Here is a 9,574-nt window from a genome sequence, read left to right on the forward strand (position 1 = left end):
TTTTTCTTTAACCTCTCTTGACAATGAGTTTAAGTTGCTAACTCCCACACATCCCCCGCCCCCTCAGGTTATGCCTAGAAGGCACAGCAACACTTCTGTCGCTTCCCATAATACCTTGTTTGCTCTGCACTCAGATTCACCCTGCCTCCACACCTAATTTCCCTGAAGTTTTATATTCTTGCACTCAAGTTCTGCTGGCCAGGGATTCCTAAACACCAATGGTTAGGGTTCAGATGAAGGAGGTGCTAGACAAGAGATTATTTTGATGTTCTGATTTGGCTTCACTTTTAATACTTTTTCTGCAGCCACTGTTGTATTAGTGTCCTAAATCACTAAGTTGGCTTAGCCCAGATGAAACATCAAAAGGCACTTTTAAAACTTTAGAAAAGTCCTGGGCATGCATCGGTTTGATTCTGGTACGTATCCTGCTTCCCAAAGATTTTAATTTCAGTATAAAAATATTTCTGGGGTGCTTTGGTGCCTCTTTGGCTGAGCCTCGACTCTTGATTTCAGCTCAGGTCATGATCTCACAGTTTGTGGGATGGAGCCCTGTGCCGGGCTCTGTGCTGGCAGGGCAGAACCTGTTTGGGATTCTCTCTATCCCTCTGTTTCTGCACATGTGTGTGCTCTCACTCTCTCTCAAAATGTATCAACTTAAATCTTTCTTAAACCTCCATTTACCTCTGTTCCTTTATAAATTGGTTCCGTGGGACTCAGGCAGGCCCTTTGCAGCCATTAGGGTGAAGTTAGGCCATGTTGATAGTACTCAGAAAATCTCACAAATGTCATTTCGTCATTTGTCATCAACCCCCAGCTTATTTACTACGTCCTGGGCAGTTCCTCTAAAGGCATATTTTAAAAACTGGATAGAACTATTAACTTTAGGGAAAAAAAGGAACTGAGAAAATCTGGTGATTTTTCTGAAGCCACTGTTATATCAGTGCCCTAAATCACTAATTTGACTTAGCCCAGATGAAACATCAAAAGGCACAGTCTGATCCTTCTTTAAACTATTTGCTTTTGTTAATCCAAAATTATTCTAGAAGGTCATATCAACTCCAACAGCCATAAATCGGGGCAGTCGGGGCACTCACAGGAGTTATTTTCAGTGTGGAGTAACTGAATTTGCTCTGCATTTTCTGGTGATCTCCCTATGAGAAGGAGGTCCACACAGAACCTCTGTAGGCTGTGAACCACTGTTTACAATGTTCAGCTGCTACCTGACTTTCTTCCATAATTCTCAAGTGGGGAGGTTTTTAGAAATCTGTGCATCAGTAGGTATCACAAAAGTATTTGAAGAACAGACACCAAGATTCCACATACCTCTTACAATCAGGTCTGCAGCAGCAGACAGTCTGTCTACACTTGTTTGGACCATACAGACGTATTTCCCAGCATGCTTCAGCTGGATGTTTCGGATCATCAAATCACCAGCTGAATCCTGCTGATAAAGTAGGGGAAAGTGGCTACAATTACTTTTTAATGAGCTCTAAATATCATTATCACATGAAGGACACTGTGACTAATGGATTTATTTTACACTGGCTGATGAAAACATTAGTGATGCAAGCCATAGCCTATTAAAAATATGTGAGCCTGCGTGAGAGATAAGAATGCCAACATTTTCAGGACACACCTTAGACAAGACCTCAGGTGTCTGGCTTCTCCGTCTCTGGAGCAGTTTGCCACTGATGTTGGAAGCACTTAAACTTACTTATGGAGGCTCTCGATCTAGTCCTGTGGGTGACTTCAGATATGCCCTCAGCCTGCAGCCTTCACTGGCACTCCAATACTTTGTAACTCTATTTTTAGAAAGGGCAGGCAAGTCCACATTTGGAGGCATCTGCATTTTACTGCACAACTCTGTCTCATAGCCAGCATTTTGATTACTACCAGATTTGAATTAAAAGATTATGAGGACCAGACTCTCTAAGGAAATCTAGATCACCTAGCGTGGAATGCTGCTAATTTGTTTTTGAAATGCCAAATGCAAGTTTGATTAGCAGATGAATAGGACTGATTACATCCCAGTATGGATGTCTGTGTGCCAGAGAAATATTTCTACTCATTCACCATCATGGTACTTTTAATAAATATGACAAGATGGATCTGCAGGTTATCGCAAAGGTGGCATTTTAACCAAAGAATATGACTACACCTTGGAGTTTGGTTAATCAAAAGCTTGGAAAACAGGTGGCTTGTATGTAAGTGCTCCCTAGAGGTCAGATTCAGAAAGCTATGCTTACTTCTAACCTCCCAATGGATGACAAGATAACATAGGTTATTTTGGCCCTATTGCTAATTCTTCCAAATGACAATAATGTTGGATAATGCTTAACAGCATTTAAACACGGGAGTCATATATTAAAGCTAAATACTCACATATTCTACGAGGTCCACGCTCTTGTTATCCTTACTTTACAGGAAACTCAAGCACAAAGAGGTTGTATGACTTGCCTAAAGTCACTTAGGTAGTAAATGGGACAGCTGGGATGTGAACCCATAAAGTCAGGCCATTCTACCATCCAGAAAGATCTTATTCTCATTCTAAATAAGGTGTACTTAATTCCCTTTGTTTTAGAACAACACATCCCAAATTTATCCAGGACAATGGAAGACATGGAACTGCCAATAGTTGTAAATAGGTTTACAAGAGAGGCTCCAGCATTCAGTGAAGGGAGAGTAGATGGTCTGTCCTCAGCTGTCTTGAGCTGTGATTTCATGAAAGATTCTGGGTATTAATTCACTGACCTGGGAAAGAAGGATGCAATGCCTACTGGGTGAGGTTGTGAGAATCAAATGAGACCATATGTCTATGTGAAATCTTGAAAACTGTGAAGCTCAGAGTACATTTAAATTGGTATTATTGATGACCATGAGTGATGATGTCAAAGGTATTAAATCTAACTCAAGGAGAGCTGTGATTTTTTTTTTTTTTTACCTGAAAGCTCTTTTATTTATAACACTTGGATTCTCATTCAGATTGTACTAACTAAGTTTTATAATTGCTCAGTAAAATAGGATAATAATTGCTACCCTATTTCACAGGTTTTCTGTGAGGATTAAAGAGCTGATATACATGAAAGTGCTTGATAAATCATTAGGCACTCTGCAAATATAAGGAAGCATCACTACCATTATTAGTACTTCTTTACCTAAGACATTTCACTTGTTAGGACTCTTGAGTATAGGTTTAAATAAAAATATGCCTCACAAAGGGGCATGTGCAGGTAAGGTAGAAAGCTGTATTTGTTTTAAAGAAATGTGTACATGGTACCAAGAGTCTATCTTATTCACCAAGGGCTTAAGGGTCGAAGAGACTAGTTATAGCCTGGAAATTTCAGAGTACAGCAAAGTATTAACAGAATATGCTGTCTTTATTTACAGTTTTGACCAGAGTTGTGTTTTTAAAAATAAAACTGAAACAAAGAAAAAAATAAAGTCAGGATTGAGGAAAGACTCTCACAAAATGAGACCACCATAACTTGCTCTTTTCCTTTGAAGTCATCCTGATCAAACAGCTTACTGAGATCTACATTCATGTTCCTACCAAAGTGAACAAAACAGCACCAGGTTATTTTCCCCTGCTGTGGTCTGTTCTGTTCCCGACAGAGCACTTGGAGGCTGTCAAAGGACAATGAAATAACAACTTTTCCAAAACCTGCTATATGCTGGCTCTACCAAGCATCATTTCCACGCTGACCCAGCTTGACTTCAGAATTGCCTTCTTACCTCTTCTATGGTCAAGTCCTACCTCTACAGACATTAACGATTCTGGTAGCTAATATACTTATTGCTCACAATGTGTAGTGCTTTCCTGAATTTTGCGCTTATGAGCAATAGCTGATTGGTGTTAACATGAGTTTCAGAGAATAGATAAGCATTTCCCATATGAAAGGCTAACCAGAATGGCTCCACAGATAGAGCTCTCTACAAAAGGTGGTCATTAGAGCTTGACTCCATTAGGGGTGTTTCCACCTGTGCTTCAGCCCTGGCTGATAAGCAGTCAGTCCAGCATAAAGTCCTCATGTGTCTGACTGGCAGGGCATTTATTTCCATCAGTTAGGCAGCTGTTCTAATTGGTTGGTGCCTGCGCCCTTCTGGGAGATAATATTTTTAGCATCTCTCCTGCTCAAGACATTGGTCTTAGTATGAAAATGAATATTCTGCTTAATCTATGAAAGTTGTCTCAATTTATACTTTCCTGTGATTAACATCAATATTACTCTTCCTTCAATTAGCACAACTATTAAAATGTATCAAATACTTCTTTTGTGATAGGCATTGGGCTATGCACTTTTCTAGACCTGAAGGTACTGAATACCTTCAATGCCCTTGTGAAATTAATATCTCTCCCACTTGGTTTTTAAGCTGAATAATGTCAAAGAAATACAGAATGCTTAATATTGGCAATTTCATGCAGCCTTTCCCAACCAGGGTTCCAAGAGGGAATCTCTTATGACCCAGGGCATCCACTGATCTAATAAACTAACTTATCTCCTATGTATCTAAAATAGTAGTAGTTATAGATGATCTTTGGGAAAATTGAGAAAATGCTCAAATCATTGTTGGTGTTCTGTGTAAGATACCATTTGAGAAAGGCAGCAAGAATGTAATTAACATGAATAGTATACATGGTTGAATAGAAAACACACCCTCAACCTATCATATGGATAATTTTATAAACATTAGCCTACTTATTCTCAACATAAGGGCGAGGTGAGGCAAAATGAAGTGGGCACGTTGGATTCTTATGACAGGGGCTGGGGAGGGCTTTTCACATTGTAGCCTCATTCTTATTTTCTGCTATTTTTTGTTGGGCCCTCCATAAGAATGGCAGCCAGAGTGAAACTTCTTCACTAGTGAGAATTACATTTGGGCTATGGTAGGCCCAAAAAAATTTTTTTAAGAACAATTGTGATAAATACAAATTGTTTCCAGATTTAACCTCATCTTGTTTAATGGTAATATGTATTTTTATGTAAAGTAAGGCATTTTGAAAATTCAAACATTTGAATTCAAAATTACCTGGAGAATAAATATTCTGATCAGACTTTCAGATTCAAGAAAGAGAGCCCTAATATTGCAATGATGTGGCTCCAAGAGGAGTTTAATCAGCCACCTAAAAACACATGAGTAAAGTATCCTTAAGATATTTTCTTAACTGGGTGCCATGATATAGGGTACTGCTTGGGGCACAGAGCCTGGGATTTGAAGTTAAAAGGTAAGTTCTACAATATAGGGCTTTGGGGCCAAGGCAAGCCATACACTCCTCCAGAGCTTCAGTTTGCTAATTCACACATAGTACAGAATAAGTAGCCTATAGCATTGCTGTGAGGGATATGAGGACTGCCATACAGGGTTACTCAGTAAGTGGAGCCACAGTGATCAGGCAACAAGGAGCAGGAATTAACCAAGAATTTCCTAAAATAAGGTCCTTGAACAAAATGATCAAAGAAAAACCTTACATTTCTTTTCAAGTTAGTCTAAACAAGGTGAGTCACTTTTGAGAAGAGCAGTTGCATACTGAATTTCCTGTAGATAGTCTGATATTAATACTTACTCCTCCGACTCTTTCAAAGTGGTCGCCATCTTTGTCAAAGTCTATCAGGTGTCCATTAAATGACCAGGTAAAGACGATGTCTAGCGAGTGATCATGTGTTACCTGGCATGGCAGAACAATACTTTCTCCAACAGTGACGTCCATACTGGAGGGGGGGACCATCACCCTTGTTGGATCTGTAGGGTGAAAACAAAGGCAAACAGACAACAAAGCCTGAGAGCTTGTGTGGAAATAAAATGTAGAATCCAAGAGCAGGATGAAACACTAAGTAGTTTTGCTTTATTTTTTCTTAGGCTGTGACCAGCAAACCTCAGTCATCTGGGAAGCCAAGATTCAGGCCAGGAGGTCATTTTTAATATGAAAAGATGAAAACACTCATTATGTGAACCTTCACAGAGCAACAAAACTCAGCTGGGGAGCACTGAGGTTAGATCTCAGAAGACACTCACAAAAGGGCCTACTTCTGGCAGTCCTGCTCGGAAATTGCCTCTTTAAAAAGGTTTTCATCTCTCTCCAGTGTCACTGGAAAGCAGTAATTCAGTTGAGTACAAACAGGAAAAAGCCATGTTAATTTCAAGTTTGTTTGGCTTGTTTTCTCCATATCATAAAAACGATAAATGTTTAGTATGGGAAATTTAGAAAGTTCAAGAAACTTAAAAGAAGGGACCAACCAAACCAAACCAAACAAGTCCTACTTACTCTTTTACTGTACAGATAAACCTCTATTTTCATTTTGGTATAATTTCCTTCTGTCTTTTGGATTAGAGTTTTTTAGTTGTTTTGTTTTGCATTATTGTAAACATGATAAACATATGATTTTCCTTTTTTCCTCTGCTTACTATGATATAGGTTTATTTCTTTAGCGACACATTTTTATAATCTGCATAATGTACTATTTAAAATTTTTTTTTTAATGTTTTACTTATTTCTGAGAGACAGAGAGAGAGACAGCATGAAGAGGGGAGGGTCAGAGAGAGAGGGAGATACAGAATCCGAAACAGGCTCCAGGCTCTGAGCTAGCTGTCAGCACAGAGCCCGGTGCAGGGCCCAAACCCACGAACCGTGAGATCATGACATGAGCTGAAGTTGGATGCTTAACCAACTGAGCCACCCAGGTCCCCTGTACTATTAAGCTTATATTCTCAACCTATTTGAAACTAAGACATTTTAGCAGATTTTGTTATAAATATAATATTAAAATTCTATAATGGACTCATTGACAAAATTCTATATATTTGTATATTACATCTTTAAAATAAGAACCAATTTGCTTCTAAATTTACCCTTCACATTATGATTTTAATTGAAAATGAAATGGGCTGTTTAGCTAAGACAGTTTATAGACTCCAATACTACATTCACATGCCAGTGATCTTTTATTTTTCACTGCAACATGATTTCATAAATGTTGTCAGAGAGTACAATGGTGAAAAGCAAACTGAGTTAAATATAAAGGTCGTATAAGTACCTAAAGAATGAAATTCTGAATTCAGCCATACTCCAGAAGTTTCTCTGCACTAAACCAAACAAAACCAAACAAATAAATCATAATAAAGAAGACAAGGGGAAGGGGCAAGATGGCGGAGAAGTAGGGAGCTCCGTGCATTGCAATTGCCCCCATATCTCACACGGAAAAGGTCTGAAGCCATAGGAAACCTTACAGAACCCAAGAGATTGGGAGAGAAAGGATGCAAATCCACTGAGAAAGCCTTCTAACGTGAGTGCGAACTGGGGAAGATAAAATCGGGCCGGGATCAGAGACTGGAGGGATGGGGACGATCCCCTTCTGCGGGGAGTGAGAGGGGAAAAAGAGAGAGTCCCAAACTACTCACGATACGGTCCCTGTCGCTAGGAAACAGAAGGTCCTCTGCTTGGGGCACAGAAGGACCATGCACGCCAAATCCCTGCGTGCCAGGTCCCCGCATGCCAACTTGTCCTGGAGGGCCTGCACGTGCGCGCACACGGGCACCGCTCCTTTGTACTCCTGGCTCGGCTGGATTCCTGGAGGAGCCATGGGAGTACCTCTGTGCTCCTAGCTGGCTGGAACTTTAGAGAGAAAGCAAAGAGCTTAAAACTGGGAGATCTGCCTGCGAGTTCATGTTTCGGGTGACGAGACACAGAGAGACCTGGTTTCCTTCTCTCCAGAGGCCCAGACGTGCCCCGCAGGCAGATCCCCGCCCATGCATGCCAACCCTACCGGAGGAGAAGGGAGCAGCGGCTTCCGGCTCCACCCGCAGGGCTAGGCAAAGGGTTTGGAATTGCCCTGAGGGGATTGCCTCCGAGGTTGTGTCTACCGCAATTTCAGTCGGGTGCGCGGATTGGGACTTGGAAACTAGCCTGGCCTGGGTTAAAGAGCGCCACCCACCTGCCATGGGGAGTTTACACACCCAAAAAAGCAAGGTGCAGCGCTTGGTTCAAGAAGGGACTGAAGCGCCGCCACTCTCCTCCCCACAACCGCTAAGGCAGAACTCCCGCCTGACACATTGGATCACACCACGCCCATCCCTGCTAGAGAGCTGCCCTCCTCCCTTTTTTTTTTCTCTCCTTTTCCCTGACACTGACCTGAATAACTCTGGTCACCGGCTTGCTTAAACAGTAACAACGAGTCCATTCTGTAGATATAAATTCTACACCTACCAACATTTTCATCTCTTTCTCTCAGGAGTAATTAGACTATATAGTTTCTCTGGATAATACCAGCATCCTTCTCTCACCTATCCAACCATATTCTACCCTTTACCTCTTTGAAAAAAGCTTCTTATCCCTTCTGCCTGTTCATTCTATTTCCAATTTTGCCTCATCCCCGCCCTGTCTTCTCTCTCTTTATGCTCTTCAACCAGCACTGCATACAACCGGCTATTTAACTGTAGCTGGGAAATCCGGTTATATGCTTTGAACTGTTCTTTGTCCATAGGGTTTCTTCTTTTTTCCTTCTCTTTTCTTCTTTTTGACCCTTTTATGTATTTTTTATTCTCTATTATTCGCTCTCCCTCCTCCGTCTTTTCTCTTAACTTTCTCGTTTTCCCTCTCGGTTTGCATGTTAGTTGGATTTGTCTGTGCTTTGTGTGCCCCTGCTCCCTGTGTGTTTGTCTGTCTGTTTTCTTCTCCAGGGCTACCTCAAGAAACAAGCCAAAGTACACAAGATGGAGAGTCCCAAATATCACTACAAGTAGGAAAATAAAATAACCAAGGTCTCAACAACACAGACCAAGAGTTACCATTCAAAAAACACTCTCTGAAAGGATAGGCCCTGGACAGTCAAAGAGTCTTCTTGGATACAGCAGCACTCACAGGTGCAGAGAGCATAACAAGTCTTTAAAACTAACAAGAGCCAGAAAGCTAACTAAAATGAGGAAATGAAAGAGCTCTCCTGCAAAGAAATTCCAAGAAGAATTGACAGCTAATGAACTGCTCAAAACAGATGTAAGCAGCATAACTGAACAAGATTTTAGAATAATAATCATAAAATTAATAGCTGGGCTTGAAAAAAACATAGGGGACATCAAAGAAACAATGGCTACAGACAACACGGAAAATAAAAATAGGCAAGAAGAATTAAAAAATGCAATAAATGAGATACATAATAAATTAGAGGCCTCCAATGCACGGATTGAAGAGGCAGAAAGGAGAATAAGTGATTTAGAAGACACCATTATAGAAAAACAAGAAGCTGACAAAAAAAGAGACAAACTGATCCAGGAACATGAAAGAAGAGTTCAAGAGCTCAGCGATACGGTCAAACGCAACAATATTTGCATCATAGGACTCCCAGAAGAGGAAGAGAGAGGGAAAGGTGCTGAAGGAGTCCTGGAATAAATTATAGCAGAGAACTTCCCTGACCTGGGAAAGGAAGTAAACATTGAAATACAAGAGGCTCAGAGGACTCCCCTTGGACGTAATTTGAATCGATCTTCTGCATGGCATATCATAGTAAAAATGGCAAAATACAAGGACAAAGAGAATTTTGAAAGCAGCTGGGGAGAAAAAGGCCCTAACATACAAAGGCAAACC

General features: G+C 40.7%; 1 protein-coding gene across 6 annotated transcripts in view; it reads right to left on the reverse strand.

Moving 5' to 3' along the window:
* Positions 1-9,574, reverse strand: part of CNTN4 (contactin 4) — a 778,655-nt gene that overhangs the window by 21,003 nt on the left and 748,078 nt on the right. For 5 of the 6 annotated variants that reach the window (XM_039240289.1, XM_039240291.1, XM_039240290.1 and 2 more), the window contains 2 exons: positions 5,564-5,739; positions 1,324-1,444 (listed from right to left, as the gene is read on the reverse strand). In XM_039240289.1, coding sequence (XP_039096220.1) covers positions 1,324-1,444; positions 5,564-5,739 — 297 coding nt within the window. The remainder of the gene's footprint in view (positions 1-1,323; positions 1,445-5,563; positions 5,740-9,574) is intronic. The other variant, XM_039240293.1, reaches the window with a different exon arrangement.

Source organism: Hyaena hyaena, unplaced genomic scaffold (genome assembly GCF_003009895.1).
Source record: "Hyaena hyaena isolate Hyena2069 unplaced genomic scaffold, ASM300989v1 scaffold_172, whole genome shotgun sequence".
Classification (NCBI taxonomy): domain Eukaryota; kingdom Metazoa; phylum Chordata; class Mammalia; order Carnivora; family Hyaenidae; genus Hyaena; species Hyaena hyaena.